Below are 17370 nucleotides of genomic sequence, written 5' to 3' on the forward strand. Positions count from 1 at the left end.
ATGAAGGCCGCTATCAACCTGGGCAACATTACACCTGAGCAGTGCCACAGACTGATTGCCTCCATGCCACGAGCATTGATGCAGTAATTCATGCAGAAGGAGGCCCAACCAAATATTGAGTGCATAGAAATAGTATACTTTTCAGAAGCCTGACATTTCTGTTTAAAATATCCTTTTTTAATTGATCTAATGTAATATTACTATTTTCTTAGACACTGAATTGGGGTTTTCATTATCTGTAAACCATAATCCAAATTTGGAGAAATTAAGGCTTGAAATATTTCACACTATGTGTAATGAATCTATAGTATATGGGTTTCACTTTCTGAAATGACTGACAAAAAATATTGACCTTTTTGACGATATTCGAGTTTTTTTAGATGTACCTGTACCTGTCACGATTATTGAGGGGAAGAACCCAGATGCAGGCAGCAGTTCACACAAACTAAACTTTTATTTAAATGAACAAAACCCCACTATGGGGAGAAAAAAGAACAAGACTAATCTAAAACTTGAAAACAAAGACTTCCCACGAGGGGGCAAAACAAGAAAACATGGTGACTAGACTAATTAATGATTCAGGGAGACATGACATTCTAACATACATGACATCATCACATGGCAAGTCATCCAATAGGCAAGGGTTATCCAACAAAGTACACTACAATGACCAGCGCAAGGGTAGAACAAACAAAACGAATCTGCTCAAGGGTAGAACAAACAAAACGAATCCGCGCAAGGGTAGGACAAACAAAACGAATCCGCAAGGGTAGAACAAACAAAACGAATCGGCGCAAGGGCAGAACAAACAAAACGAATCCGCGCAAGGGTAGGACAAACAAAACGACTCCGCGCAAGGGTAGAACAAACAAAACGACTCCGCGCAAGGGTAGAACAAACAAAACGAATCCGCGCAAGGGCAGAACAAACAAAACGAATCCGCGCAAGGGTAGAACAAACAAAACGACTCCGCGCAAGGGTAGAACAAACCAAACAAAACGACTCCGCGCAAGGGCAGAACAAACAAAACGACTCCGCGCAAGGGCAGAACAAACAAAACGAATCCGCGCAAGGGCAGAACAAACAAAACGACTCCGCGCAAGGGTAGAACAAACAAAACGACTCCGCGCAAGGGTAGAACAAACAAAACGACTCCGCGCAAGGGTAGAACAAACAAAACGACTCCGCGCAAGGGTAGAACAAAAACAAAACGACTCCGCGCAAGGGTAGAACAAAAACAAAACGACTCCGCGCAAGGGTAGAACAAACAAAACGACTCCGCGCAAGGGTAGAACAAACAAAACGACTCCGCGCAAGGGTAGAACAAACAAAACGACTCCGCGCAAGGGTAGAACAAACAAAACGACTCCGCGCAAGGGTAGAACAAACAAAACGAATCCGCGCAAGGGTAAAACAAACAAAACGACTCCGCGCAAGGGTAGAACAAACAAAACGACTCCGCGCAAGGGTAGAACAAACAAAACGAATCCGCGCAAGGGTAGAACAAACAAAACGAATCCGCGCACGGGCAGAACAAACAAAACGAATCCGCGCAAGGGTAGAACAAACAAAACGACTCCGCGCAAGGGTAGAACAAACAAAACGACTCCGCGCAAGGGTAGAACAAACAAAACGAATCCGCGCAAGGGCAGAACAAACAAAACGAATCCGCGCAAGGGCAGAACAAACAAAACGAATCCGCGCAAGGGTAGAACAAACAAAACGACTCCGCGCAAGGGTAGAACAAACAAAACGAATCCGCGCAAGGGTAGAACAAACAAAACGAATCCGCGCAAGGGCAGAACAAACTAAACGAATCCGCGCAAGGGTAGAACAAACAAAACGACTCCGCGCAAGGGTAGAACAAACAAAACGAATCCGCGCAAGGGTAGAACAAACAAAACGAATCCGCGCAAGGGTAGAACAAACAAAACGAATCCGCGCAAGGGCAGAACAAACAAAACGAATCCGCGCACGGGTAGAACAAACAAAACGACTCCGGCCAAGGGTAGAACAAACAAAACGAATCCGCGCAAGGGCAGAACAAACAAAACGAATCCGCGCAAGGGTAGAACAAACAAAACGACTCCGCGCAAGGGTAGAACAAACCAAACAAAACGACTCCGCGCAAGGGCAGAACAAATAAAACGACTCCGCGCAAGGGCAGAACAAACAAAACGAATCCGCGCAAGGGCAGAACAAACAAAACGACTCCGCGCAAGGGTAGAACAAACAAAACGACTCCGCGCAAGGGCAGAACAAACAAAACGAATCCGCGCAAGGGCAGAACAAACAAAACGACTCCGCGCAAGGGTAGAACAAACAAAACGACTCCGCGCAAGGGTAGAACAAACAAAACGAATCCGCGCAAGGGTAGAACAAACAAAACGACTCCGCGCAAGGGTAGAACAAACAAAACGACTCCGCGCAAGGGTAGAACAAACAAAACGAATCCGCGCAAGGGTAGAACAAACAAAACGAATCCGCGCAAGGGCAGAACAAACAAAACGACTCCGCGCAAGGGTAGAACAAACAAAACGACTCCGCGCAAGGGTAGAACAAACAAAACGAATCCGCGCAAGGGCAGAACAAACAAAACGAATCCGCGCAAGGGTAGAACAAACAAAACGACTCCGCGCAAGGGTAGAACAAACCAAACAAAACGACTCCGCGCAAGGGCAGAACAAACAAAACGACTCCGCGCAAGGGCAGAACAAACAAAACGAATCCGCGCAAGGGCAGAACAAACAAAACGACTCCGCGCAAGGGTAGAACAAACAAAACGACTCCGCGCAAGGGTAGAACAAACAAAACGACTCCGCGCAAGGGTAGAACAAACAAAACGACTCCGCGCAAGGGTAGAACAAAAACAAAACGACTCCGCGCAAGGGTAGAACAAAAACAAAACGACTCCGCGCAAGGGTAGAACAAACAAAACGACTCCGCGCAAGGGTAGAACAAACAAAACGACTCCGCGCAAGGGTAGAACAAACAAAACGACTCCGCGCAAGGGTAGAACAAACAAAACGACTCCGCGCAAGGGTAGAACAAACAAAACGAATCCGCGCAAGGGTAAAACAAACAAAACGACTCCGCGCAAGGGTAGAACAAACAAAACGACTCCGCGCAAGGGTAGAACAAACAAAACGAATCCGCGCAAGGGTAGAACAAACAAAACGAATCCGCGCACGGGCAGAACAAACAAAACGAATCCGCGCAAGGGTAGAACAAACAAAACGACTCCGCGCAAGGGTAGAACAAACAAAACGACTCCGCGCAAGGGTAGAACAAACAAAACGAATCCGCGCAAGGGCAGAACAAACAAAACGAATCCGCGCAAGGGCAGAACAAACAAAACGAATCCGCGCAAGGGTAGAACAAACAAAACGACTCCGCGCAAGGGTAGAACAAACAAAACGAATCCGCGCAAGGGTAGAACAAACAAAGCGAATCCGCGCAAGGGCAGAACAAACTAAACGAATCCGCGCAAGGGTAGAACAAACAAAACGACTCCGCGCAAGGGTAGAACAAACAAAACGAATCCGCGCAAGGGTAGAACAAACAAAACGAATCCGCGCAAGGGCAGAACAAACAAAACGAATCCGCGCACGGGTAGAACAAACAAAACGACTCCGGCCAAGGGTAGAACAAACAAAACGAATCCGCGCAAGGGCAGAACAAACAAAACGAATCCGCGCAAGGGTAGAACAAACAAAACGACTCCGCGCAAGGGTAGAACAAACCAAACAAAACGACTCCGCGCAAGGGCAGAACAAATAAAACGACTCCGCGCAAGGGCAGAACAAACAAAACGAATCCGCGCAAGGGCAGAACAAACAAAACGACTCCGCGCAAGGGTAGAACAAACAAAACGACTCCGCGCAAGGGCAGAACAAACAAAACGAATCCGCGCAAGGGCAGAACAAACAAAACGACTCCGCGCAAGGGTAGAACAAACAAAACGACTCCGCGCAAGGGTAGAACAAACAAAACGAATCCGCGCAAGGGTAGAACAAACAAAACGACTCCGCGCAAGGGTAGAACAAACAAAACGACTCCGCGCAAGGGTAGAACAAACAAAACGAATCCGCGCAAGGGTAGAACAAACAAAACGACTCCGCGCAAGGGTAGAACAAACAAAACGAATCCGCGCAAGGGTAGAACAAACAAAACGACTCCGCGCAAGGGTAGAACAAACAAAACGACTCCGCGCAAGGGTAGAACAAACAAAACGACTCCGCGCAAGGGTAGAACAAACAAAACGACTCCGCGCAAGGGTAGAACAAACAAAACGACTCCGCGCAAGGGTAGAACAAACAAAACGACTCCGCGCAAGGGTAGAACAAACAAAACGACTCCGCGCAATGGTAGAACAAACAAAACGAATCCGCACAAGGGTAGAAAACACAAGGGCATTAAATAGGGAGGCTGACAAAAGGAGATAACAATGGGCAGGCTTGGGTAATGAAACATTGATGGGAAGCTAACTAGGAAACGAGAGGGGCAGGGCCAGAGACGAGACCGGTAAAAAAGCATATTGACATGACTGACAATACGTTTCTCTCCACAAAAAACACGATTCATGATTCTGTCATGATTCTGCCACTAGACTAGAAAATCAAGACAAAAGAGGGCAGAACCATGACACATACCTGTATTTACAACCAGTCAAACCATTTACCAAATATAAGCCAATAATATCTGTGGCCGTAGCCCATTATATGTGTTAGCCAATGTACATATATTTGTCTAGTGTGGCCTATTAATATGCATATACCCCATGTACCGAGAAGTTCAAGTTTAGAAAACTTTTCATATTACTCTGAGGTAGCACGCACGTTTCATTTCTGATTTTCTTTACCGATGAAAGGGAGCAAACAGCGATTTATAAATCATCAACTATTTCAGCTCACAGACAAAGGCTGTAGTTCATCTACAAGAGGGAGTTACAGTTTTTTGTGTTGTCGGGCAAGGCTAGTTGGTGTTTTTCAGGGGGGCGGACTAACACTGATGGTGTGATTTCAGTATGTGTGAAATGTTGGGGCAGTGTGAACAAGGCTTTACCAACACAGTCCCCTGACAATAATGCCAAAGCCACTTCTTCAGTTGAAATGTTTGTCCGCTGTGCTTTATCTATCCCTGCACATCAACTGAAGAAAGTATAGTTTCTTTTTAAACCTAATTTACTCTATTGATTTCAATGACGGTCTTATAATTTTAAACATTTAAATCACAATGAGTCTATCTGAGTCTGTGTAAGAATCTATTTTCTCATTGCTGAGAAATGTTACGTCATTGTTGGAGAATATTTTGCTAAACAAAAGCAAGGGTCATTGTCATGATACAGTTCCTTTTTTATTTTAAATGTAAGTTCATACAAGAGAAACTAAGTTGTGTTTTGTTCTTTTTTTAAAGCACTTTGGCTTCCTGTTGATCCACAATTGTCACGAGGTGAAGAAACAAAAGATCATCATGCAGGCTGAAAAATAAGCAAAATTCTATAGTAAGTGCTTAATTTATTTATTTATTTGTTCATTTGATTTACATTCATTTGTTTTACGTCTCATGTGATGCTCTATTGGTTCACCACTGTACGTAAAAGTCAGCGTGTTTACCTGAGGAGTACTGACACGATAACATCGGCACCACCCATCAGAAAACCACAAATCCAGCCCGAGTGAACATTCCAGCTGCAGTCCTCACTTCCTCAGGAAGCAAAACTCACTTCCTGGAAAAAGAGGAGTTCAAAAGCTGTGTGAAGTGATAACCAAGCCGAGGTGAAGCCCCGCATATGCAGCTCCTTCCTTCAGCCTCACAACATTTTGTCGCACAGTGAGACGCACACTGAGTTTTGTGCGCAGTCATGCAGGTGAAGATCCAGCCCTATCTAAGGATGGGCACCTTCCTCCTCTTGTTCCTCATCACCTGTAAGGACACACCTTTGACTTCTAGTTACTCAATGCTGCTTCATGTCGATAGTGAGGTTGTGTTGGATTTTTCTTGATTTGTGCCTCTTTTCTTTTCAAACAAATCATCATCGTCAATAACATCAGCAGAGGAAGCCCGCGCAGGTCTGTATGCTCCTCAATTTACGGTTTACAAAGTCATTTAGTTAAACAGCACATCAGGCCACAGCTGTATATTAATGTGTTTGACCGCTTATGTAATTAAAAGAGAAATTCTGGACATTTTGATATTATGTATTAACCAGAAATCCTTATTTAAAAATTATATTTATGAATTTATATTTATGTGTTATATTGTTACACTTTGGGGGATGTGGGATGCAGTTTGTTTTTAACAACATGTCACATGTTCTTATAACACACGTTATGTGAGTAATACTTTATGGTCAGTCGTGTGACATTGTTCTCTTTTGACACGATACTCTTACTGGCCATCTGGCAGGCAGAAGATAGAAAACCTTGCTTTTGTCTTATGCATGCATGAGTTAGTTTAGCTTTTTTGTAGTTTTATTATTAATTTCAATTAGCTTCTATTTGAATAGTTCTTAGTTTTCATGTTCAATTTCATTTTAGTCCATTTATTTTTTAGCAGTTTTGGTATGTGTTTTTGTCATTTTATTATTTATGTTTATTTTTGATATTGCTGATATTTTAATGTGGTTTTATTGTCAGCGCATCAACATTTGTAATTTTCATGATTTTCCAATTCTTATAAAATTCACATAAATATCTGTATAGTTTTTGTTACACTAGTAGTGCACATGTGTGGTATCTATAATGTAGCACTGGCAGTGTTATTTTATGGATGTGTTGCAGTATACATATGGCTTATTTCTCTAAAGAGGAATTAGTTTACAATAGAAACTGTGGCAGTTCTGCACAACAACATTTATATTGTCAGTTTGGATTTGATGATGATAAAATATTCGTGTCATAGTTAACAACATAGTTTTGAACCAATTTTTAAACCTCATCAAAATCATTTAAGGCTATGCTTCATGTACAATACTCTACATTTAACTTCACACTTTACAACACTTTTAGGTTAAGTCTAGCATATTGTCTCTCAGACAATGTGTGTTTTGCTAGTATATTGAACCATCTGTTTATATTTTACTAATCCCCTACTAACAGAGTCCAGCCATCAGAAAAATGTATGTCTATGTCACATTTTCTATTTTAGAGAGGGAAATCTTAGAGCGTTATGGATGTGAAAAGAAAATGGAATTACTCCTCAAGTTGTTCCAATCAATTTCTTGGTTTGGTTAAACACAAAGAAAGAAAACAAACTGAGGCACCTTTAACTACCATTTTTTGACTGGCCCACAAATCTCAATTGCTAACATTCTTCTAAATATCTTTCTTTGTGTTCAAGTTATACAGCTTTGGAACAACTTGAGGTTGAGTGATTCACGACAGAAATCTTTGGGTGGAGTATCCCTTTAAGAGATGACATACTTTTGTAGGATCTCTGTGAATTCAAATGTGTAAACCAGAAGCCCAACAAATGGAGACGGGATGGCTCCCAGTCCTTATAGAACGTCACATTTTCTATTTTCATGCGCCCATTTATGAGTTCCTTTATGGAAGTGACAATTCACTTTCTGACTATGGAAAACTATTCTCTAAAAGACAAGAAAACGCTTTAAGAATGTTCAGTATGGTGAAATACTTTGGTAAAAACCTTGATTTTTGACATTACGGTTGACATATGCATGGAATTGCTCTGCTGTCACTTGGGGCGTTGAGTAAATGGGTGTGAACAGGCTGCCCTGCCTGTTTGCTTTCTATCAATGAAAAGTGATGTATAAAGTACCTAAAAGTAATACTTGAGTAAAAGTACAAATATCTTGCCAGAGAAAGTAACCTTTTAGAATATGACTTGAGTAAATGTCTGAAAGTAACAGATAAATATTGTACTTAAGTATCAAACGTACTTTTTATATTAAATATTCCTAGGTATTTAAAGTCAAGTTCAACCAAACGTTGTTTTATCTGGAACAACATGTGTTGAGGCGCTGTTGCTTTATGCCGTCTCTGTTGAAACTCTACCAGCCATTTTGACTGATAACTTTTTATTTTCCACCAGACTTCATCATAAAAAATGTAGAACTCCGTATCGATCCTAGTAGTGAAGTTCACAGAGGTACAAATGTTACACTCACATGCCTGGCAGAGGTCAGCTACAGCCAAGGATCTCACCCCAACTACACATACATGTTCTACAAAGATTACAAGCCATTAAAACCCTATTCGACCAGTGCTATGGATCACCTCTACTTCATAAAAGACGCCAGAGTGGGTCACTCTGGGAGGTACAGATGTGCCGTGGTCATTGAGAAGCAAACCAAGGAGAGCAGTATTAAAGATCTAACAGTCCAAGGTAAGATACACCTTTCTCAGCTTGTACTGGTTTCTGAGAAAACATCTCCAAATCCTAATTCTAATTGATGTGCCTGCAGGTCTACAGACACCAGTACTAACTGTGGATAAAACAAGGCTAACAGAAGGAGAAGATGTTACTGCTAACTGTTCGGCAGAAGGTGAAATCGGTTCGCTGACATTCTTCTTTAAAAATGCATCTGAGGAACTTTACAGCAAGGCCACTCATGAGCACCACATTGAGCAGAAGCTGTCTCTTACTGGGGGAGCTGGGAATTTGTCCTGCCTGTATTCTATCAACCTAGGTAGCATGATTGCATTTTCTAACAACAGCAATTTGATCAAGGTTAACATTCAAGGTATGTCGAAGGTTCTTTCGTCATAAGTGTTTTGCTCCTCGAGGATGCTCATTCAATTTTGTTCCTATTCAGAGTTGGACATCAAACCCGTCATCACAGTACATCCATCAACAGCTGTTATTGAGGGCGACACTATAAGCTTCAGCTGCACTGTGGATGTGTTACAGCAGCAAAATTCAGAACTCAGAATCATTCTCGTTCGTGGATCAACCACACTCAGAAACATGACGAAAAACCATTACAGCATAGATGCTAAGGCTAATGACTCTGGGGAATATGAGTGCATTTCACAAATTGGTGCTATTCATAAGTCTTCCTCTGTGAACATAACCGTACAAGGTGAGAGATTTGGAAATGTTTATCAGTGTGTGTGTGTGTGTAAGGGTTTTAAAAAAGGGATAATGTACATGCAGACGGTTGTAATCGCAAATAATGTCTCACAGGGGACACACAGGGAGGGTTTCCGGGACGGGGTTTGATAAAAGCCAGGACCAGGACTTTGTAAATATATAAAAGTCGCTTTAACATATTCGGCTGACAAAAATAAACCATTACTTGTGTGCTTTTGTGTGCTGACATAACAATGGCACTGAAGTATTTTAAGATGTGTCAGAGCAAGGGGTTTAGTGTTTAGGAAGCTTTAAGATTTATTTTAGTGTAGGACTAGTCTTAAAGGTGCTGTGTGCCATTATATGTTATGTTTTTTGTTACTTTAGAATGAGATATTTCTATCTGCATACACCAAGCATGTTGTTTCTCCAGTAGGCCTAAACGGATAAGCTGCAGAGCGCGTTTTGTAAATATGTTATCTCGATCAGAAAAGACAGGAAACGCGATGACATCTTAGTTGTGCTTCGAAAAGGGAGGGGTGGAGGGAGCCTTTGTTTGCAATAGTGATCCGGACAGATTTTCAGCATATAAAATGTCATCTAAAAACTAGTTTAAAAAACACTTTTATCTCTCATTGTATGACAAAGAGAAGTGGGAACTTGGAAACATCTTTCGTGTTGCACGTCATTTGCATGCAGGTTTGCAATGGCATGAATCATTTAGAACAGATTTTTCCTATTTATGTAACTCCTGATGCATCACATTGTTAAAGCACCTGAAAGTTTATGAGTTTGTTTGATAATTGATAACTTTTTGTATTTTTGTCTCAGAACTTTTCTCAGTGCCAGTTCTGAGCATAAGCTCAGCTCAGGTGTTTGAGGGAGAACACTTTAATGTCACCTGTCAAGTCAACAGCTTTGCCTCAGAAAGAATCCAAATAGATGAAATAAAGTACTCAATTTTCAGAGACGATGCACTTCTTATCAGTGAGGGCAGTTACAGTGTCACGGCAAGCAAAGAAACCAATGGAAAATACACTTGCAAGGCTGAAGCGAAAAAGATTAGTAAGAAAAGTTGGATTTTGGCGTTGGAAGCAAAAGGTGGGCAATGTTTTTTTATCCACTCTGTCTACGGCTGTCTTTGCACATCCGGATTTAAACATTAATGTCATAAAACTTTCTGATATTGCAACTCCTGTATAAATTAATTTATGCAGTTTGTGTAAAAGCATGTTTTAACAGTCCACATTCCATCTAAGATAGGGCTTTTGCACTGAATAAGAAAACACATGTTGAGTGTAAAATTGGAAGCTAAAGAGAATCATTTTATTTAAATGAATATCATTACATTTATTTCACAGTTTTTGTATCCAAACCTGAGATCACAGTAACTGGTCCTGTCATTGTGGGTAAGCCTTTTAGGATCAATTGCCATTCTGAGCATGGAAGTCTGCCCATCATTTACACCCTAAAGAAGAACACCTTCAATCTGAGCTGGACCCAGGTGTCCAATCATCACGATGAGGTTTCCTTTTTGGCCACGGTATCAACTCCTGCAGATATCAGTAACTACTGGTGTGAAGCAAAGAATAACGGCCCACCCAAAAGGAGTGAAAAGCTTTATGCATCTGTAATAGGTGAGATGATTATAAAGGCGCTCACTGTAACATTTTAGATATATACATTTGATTTTTAGGGTTCAAAAACAATCTGATTTTATGACTTTCATTTGTTTCCTCATGATTTAATTGTTGGCTTGTTCTCTTATGTTCAGTTCCAGTAGGGAAGCCCTTACTCACAGTTCTTCCAGTACCAGGGAACATCAAAGAGGGTGATAACGTTACTTTGATATGTGGCATTGCGAAAGGCTCTCCACCCATAAGTTTTGGGTTTTATAACAGCAGTAGCTCACATCTTCATACGGCCACAGTTGCAAGTAATTTTTCCGCATACATGCTAACTGAAGTGAACAGACAGCACACTGGAACATACTACTGCGAGGCATTTAACCAAGCCGAAGAAAGAAGCCAGAGTGACCCCATCACTTTTGAAGGTCAGCTCCAGCTTTCTTCAAAACTCTCAAAATAATACTAAAACTGGCTTTTCAAGATGTCCATTCATTCTATAAATTGGATCATTCTAGCTAAATTAAATGATTATGGATGTCCAACATTGTTACATGATATATTAAATCTTATTGACAAGAATTAGCATAAACATTTTCGAAACAATGTTACAGCTACTGTATTTGTAAATATTGTGCGAGGGCCCTAACTCGCATTAGTTGGTAGGATCTCAGTTTTAGTTCAATCTGCTTTAGCTTCACATCGAATCATCCACCTTGTAATGTAGGTAGGAATTCCTTTGAGATCAGGATCGCATTTTCGTAGTTCATTATTAAATTGACAGTTTATTAGCTTATACTGTATTATTACAGACTTTTGTTTTATTGTGATGAAAAATATTCTAAACAAGGTAAATTTACTTTTTTGTTTATAGCTTGATGTACTTTAGTTTTCTGTCTAGGTATGCATATAAAACAAATTTCTTCATAAGTTTCCCTTTATGAGGACTCCATTTGTAGTGTTTTTACTACACTAAAACTATATTTTGTTCTACAGTGCATTTTCTGTACAGCGTCTTTGCAACAAGGGGAAATTCTCAAAAAGCGATATATAAAGTGTAAATGAGTTTGCATTGAAATCGAATGTTTGAATATTTAATATGATTTTTATTATCATTTTATTACACTAGTGAGCCTGGCAATGTGGAAAAAGGCCTTGATTGCGGCATTCTGCATGCTGTTAGTAGCCCTGCTGGTCCTTTTCTTCATGATGCGCTACAAGGCCAAGAAAGGTAGAGAGACCTACAGTCCCCCTGCATCACAAGTTGCACACGGGCTTGACCTGTGAACTCTTCATCTTTTCTCTCTGTGACAGGTAAAAGAGAGATGGCTGCCAAACTATCAGTGTGAGTTTGTTGCTTAATTTGGTTTTGAGATCAAGTCCTAAGCGAGTTTCTGTTATTAGTGAGGACTACACTTGTCTGACCGTGCCTGTAGAAGTTATTTGGTGGTCCCTAAACAGAAAATCCATTCTGAATTAATCAGAGTTTATTATACTTATAGACAAGCAAAAGACCATCAGAATCTGTAATAAATACACTAATAGGATCGAACAAACAGAATCTTTTTTCCACTTGATGATTTTTCTCTTGCCATTTCTCAGAAAGCCTGCAAGCACTAAGTCAGATGAGATGTTAACCCTGAATCTCACCAATGTTACTCATTATAACGCTGACACAGGTAGTCATACTTTTGTTTATCTGTTTGTCTAGTCGCCATTCACAGCATTTATACTTTCAATAAATCCGTTCTGGCACCTGCAGATTCTACAGTCTGAACACATCACTCAATGGGAGACTGCTGACATTAGTTTATATGGTATAGGTAGACAGTACGACTACAATCTTATAGACTGTTTCATTATATTTCAGTAATGCTAATGTGGCCTACATATCACCTACATTCCTGTTTTGGTATTATTGCAAATGATGTACATAAAAAATGTCCCTGTTTTTATATTTTTACATCACCATTATTTGGTCCATTAGTCCATGGTTCACATAAAGCCCTGAGAAAGGCACAAGGTTTCGGATGAAACGACAGGTATTTCATTATTTGAAATGGTTTAAATTTGATGTCGTATCAATTTCGATTCAGAAACCGATCTTTTTAACAGCTAATATATGTTATGAAGAGATTATACACACACTTCATAGTACTATGAATAAAACAGCTTGATTTACAAACCTAAACAGACAATTATTATAATTTGGTTTTGTCAATGTACACCTTACTGAAAAATTTGCAATAAAACCAAGTATTATTATTTCCTGTTTTTTTTTATATTTCTATAATTTTTCCCTTATGTCTCTGTTGTCTGTACTAATATGTACGTACTGTAAAGCTTTCTCGTCATAATGGCTAAATCATCTGTTTACCGCTGTTACTTATTCTCCGCTGGTTTGCCCGCATAGTATTTATGCTTTTGCTTCCATTGCTATGTGTTTGCTAATTCATGTCCTTTGTTTGTTGGATTGTAAACTAAAGGCATCTGTGTTGAAGCTTCATGTACTCTAAAATACAATGATCCATAAGATAATGTGTGTATATATTCTGGTTGGCAAAAAAATACATTTAATCGGCACTTAAAGGCTAATAAAATGCTTTTTGAAACATATCCTTTCGTAATTTGTTTGTTGAACTTTATTTAAATGTCTTCCTATTTTTGTGTATTTTAACACGTTTGGACTATGTATTAACTTAAATATTCATGTTTCTGACCCCTTAATATGCAGTTGTTTTCTTTGAATTGAAATGAGTAGATAGTAATATAGTTTCCTCAGTCGGAAAAGGGTGGCTTGCCCACTTCAGGTTGGTGGAGAGTTCCTTCCTCAAGTGGAGGAGTTTAAGTATCTCGGGGTCTTGTTCACGAGTGAGGGAAGGATGGAACGGGAGATTGACAGACGGATCGGTGCAGCTTCTGCAGTAATGCGGTCGATGTACCGGTCCGTCGTGGTGAAGAAAGAGCTGAGCCGCAAGGCGAAGCTCTCAATTTACCAGTCAATCTACGTTCCTACTCTCACCTATGGTCATGAGCTTTGGGTCATGACCGAAAGGACAAGATCCCGGATACAGGCGGCTGAAATGAGCTTCCTCCGCAGGGTGGCTGGGCGATCCCTTAGAGATAGGGTGAGAAGCTCGGTCACCCGGGAGGAGCTCGGAGTAGAGCCGCTGCTCCTCCACATCGAGAGGGGTCAGCTGAGGTGGCTTGGGCATCTGTTACGGATGCCTACTGGACGCCTTCCCCGGAAGGTGCTCTGGGCCCGTCCGACCGGGAGGAGACCCCGGGGAAGACCTAGGACACGCTGGTGGGACTATGTCTCCCGGCTGGCCTGGGAACGCCTCGGTGTCCCCCCGGAAGAGCTGGAGGAAGTGTCTAGGGTGAGGGATGTCTGGGCATCTCTGCTTAGACTGCTGCCCCCGCGACCCGGCCCCGGATAAGCGGTAGAAAATGAATGAAAAAAAAAAAGATAGTAATATCATGGCTAAACTATTTACTTGCGATCCAATGTCCAATGAATAGACCCCATGGATTCAGGAATTGCTATTAAAGAAAACAAAAACGGACACAATATAACGTGTCACTAAACTGACTAATCTAAAAGTGTGTATTTAACATAGTGACTATCTATAGATTTGATAAGCAATCACAATATTTAGCTATACCTTCAATGGTTCGAGATGAGTCTATGTATTTTGAATTCAGGCGAGTTTGTTGGCTGACACATTGTTTTTGCTCTGTTTTAGTGAGGGTCAAAGACAAAGAGAGTGTTTGGACTGAAAGACCATTATGTGAGTCATTACTTGAATGAAAGTTCCCAAGTGTTCCCAATTATATAATATAATCAAAATGATTGTATTAAACGAATACAATAAAATCATGTAATCGTTGTCTTTACAAGATGTTGCTGACCAAGAAAGTGCAGGGCCACTGAATGAAGGTGATGTGGAGTACACAGAGGTGGTTCATCCCGAGCATCTAGATCCTATACGAAGTAGGTTCTCTTTCTCTCTCATCCCTTTTAAGTAAAAGATAATGATTTCCTGCCATGCATGAGCTGGTTCAAGAAAAGTCACTTTTGGGTGGGGTCAAATCAGCAGAATTATCAAATGCCTTGGGTTTTAATTACAGAGGTTATTTTCTACAGAGACATTTTATAAACAGGAAGGGCCGAGCTTATTGCATTTCTCCAGAAGACATTAACAGCAATTACATTGTGCATTTAAGACTGTACATCATATTTTCTTGGGAATTACCTCCCTTTGAAATGCTGCGATTTTATACACTGTTTTAAAATCCTTTTTATTTAGTTCCTCTGAGAAAAGGCACAGACACTGTGTACAGTGAGCTTCAGACTTCTCAAGGTATTAACAACGTAGTATCTCATTCAACAAAATACGTAGAGCAGCATGTTACATTGTGATGCCACTCTTATTATATTTTTGACTGTTTTAAATAGGGGCTCCTGAGCACTTAAACCATGTAAGTAACATTGCAACATCCACTCATATCTATACTTTTAGCATTCTGTCCATCCTTGCTGGGTCTTGGCATGCCAAAACATAATATAAAATATAATAGTAGCATATACACATGTGTGACTGTTTAGCAGGACTTGCGGCAAGCAGTTTAGCTACTTAAATTGTATGAATGTTATAAAAGATTTAAAGTAATAAGGAATACTGTTGAATGCATGGTGCACTTCACACGCAGAGAGGTAGAGGGAGACCGAACGTGAGCTGTGTGCTGAATATGGCTGCAGTAAGGGAAAAGGGAAACACTAGTCAGACTTTCCTGATGGAAAAAATAGCAGGGGGTTGCCGTTTGCGTCTAAATAAACACAGTGACCTCATAAACCTGGAAAAAGCCAATTTATGCCAAACTACAAGACTGAATGACTTCGAAACTAAATATCTCAAATTGCATGACTACACTGTAAAAAGCACTTTCGAGTTTTGTTAATGTAAACAATCAAGTTTGGTCAAAAATTATCGGCCATATTAGCATGTCATGAAATGTCCCAAATGTCACAAGTCCAAAGGCTTATGGGAAATGTAGTGTATTGGCAGTCCGTGTGATGGGGTGTGCCCTCTAGTGGACCTGAGAGGGCAGTGCAGCTGTTGACCTTGACAGCCGTTAAATTGTCATTTTTAATGACATATGTACATTACATTTAGTCATTTAGCAGATGCTTTTATCCAAAGCTACTTACAAAGAGATCAAGGAGCAATAAGCGATATGTCACACCAGAGGTGCTAATACAAAGTTACTAGTTTTAACAAAACCAGACCACTTCCTGTTGAGAGAAAGAGAGAGGGTTAGTGTTCATAAAAGTTTTTTTATTTGTCTGTCAAGTATTCACAGAAGATAATCCCCATGACTATGGTAGTGGCCCCATGATAAAACCAGGCTGATATATTAAAGTCACCATGAAACAAACGGGAGTTGCGATCGACTTCTCTTCTGCATCGTGACGTATAGCCGAGTGAAACGGCTTCTGAAATTAGAAAAAATGTAGGGAGCGGCTTTATTTTGCCCTTCCCTTTTTGATTGGTTTGTTGTATGTTGGGCCAGCAGGGGAAGGCTAAAAATGCCTGGCCATTGGACAGTTAGTATAGTCGTGCCCTTTTTGTGTTGCTGACGTCATGTGGTGAAGAGTTGTTGTTGAGAGGGGGAGAGGAGCTTAATGTTTTTGATTATTGATTACAAGTGAAAAATGAATATGAAAAAATGGCCTACCTGTTTTGATTTCATGGTGACTTTAAAGCTTCAAAATAATAAATCATTACCTCTGGTTAAATCACATCAGGTGCATGCTGCTGACTGTTAAAATACAATACATTACTGTCTTTTCATGGTGTTTATGAATGTCCAAATTTAAACAAAACATACAATTATTTAAAAATATAATTTGATTTAGAGTAACGTACTGAACTAATAAGTATGATGGGCTGAGTGAGAAATGAACCAGAAAACATTTTCACATCAACGTTAACTATTTATTATGTTAGTATATTATATTGTATTATATCATATTGTATTATTGGTATTATATTATGTGTTTAACAGCCAGTACTAAGCTTTACTGAGAGTAAATTACTAAAACTAAACGGAGATGAATGAATGCCAGTCATAACATGTAAATTGTGTACATTTCTCTCATTTTGTAGCAAGACATTGGAGAATATGTTAAAATCAACCTTGACCAACTTCCTGAACCTATGGATTAGCAGATTTCAGTCCCCTCGAAACCTTTTTTGGGGATTGCTGTTGGATATGCACCACGACCCTATTATCCTCCACCCTCACACTCTGTACAGTCTGTACTAAACACAACATGCTTTCACAAGTTTAAGTAAAAACGTATTATTATAATTTTAAGCTATTACAGTTTTATTAAAGTTGATTGAATTTGTTTGATTTATTCTGTGTTGTGTGTTTAATATTTTGTTCCATAACTTTAACTCAATATTCCAGCTAATAAGTGAAGTGAATAAGTGAATGCACTCTGGCATTCTATATCTTTTTGTTTCATAAACTAAGCGATATATTGGCTGCACTCAGTGTCATGATTCTGCGGCATCATGTCATGTTTCTCTTGGTCTAGTGGCAGGATCATGACAGAACCTCATGTTTAATGTGGAGAGAGGGGACTATTGTTTATTTGGCTTGCCATACGCTCTCTCCGGTCTCATCTCTGTTTCCATCC

The 17370-nt window shown here is 40.2% G+C and overlaps 1 protein-coding gene across 1 annotated transcript; it reads left to right on the plus strand.

Annotated features, from left to right (window-relative positions):
* The first annotated feature begins 5396 nt into the window (after positions 1–5396).
* On the plus strand, positions 5397–17084 carry pecam1b (platelet and endothelial cell adhesion molecule 1b). The gene is made up of 17 exons (XM_079486674.1): positions 5397–5503; positions 5657–5927; positions 6054–6071; positions 8056–8349; positions 8429–8707; positions 8780–9046; positions 9868–10137; positions 10398–10673; positions 10811–11089; positions 11791–11892; positions 11976–12006; positions 12264–12340; positions 14408–14452; positions 14563–14655; positions 14972–15025; positions 15121–15143; positions 16832–17084. The coding sequence occupies exons 2-17, from the start codon at positions 5864–5866 to the stop codon at positions 16889–16891; spliced, it is 2232 nt and encodes a 743-aa protein (XP_079342800.1). The 5' UTR covers positions 5397–5503; positions 5657–5863; the 3' UTR covers positions 16892–17084.
* The last annotated feature ends 286 nt before the right edge of the window (positions 17085–17370 follow it).

This window comes from Barbatula barbatula, assembly GCF_947034865.1.
Source record: "Barbatula barbatula genome assembly, chromosome: 22".
NCBI classification, from domain to species: Eukaryota; Metazoa; Chordata; class Actinopteri; order Cypriniformes; family Nemacheilidae; genus Barbatula; species Barbatula barbatula.

Excerpts from the sequence above, each read along its gene's own strand:
- pecam1b (XM_079486674.1), top strand. The coding sequence starts at position 5,864 with ATGCAGGTGAAGATCCAGCCCTATCTAAGGATGGGCACCTTCCTCCTC. Across the intron at positions 8,350-8,428 it reads TAAAGATCTAACAGTCCAAG|GTCTACAGACACCAGTACTA; the intron begins GTAAGATACACC and ends ATGTGCCTGCAG. Across the intron at positions 15,144-16,831 it reads CTCCTGAGCACTTAAACCAT|CAAGACATTGGAGAATATGT; the intron begins GTAAGTAACATT and ends CTCATTTTGTAG.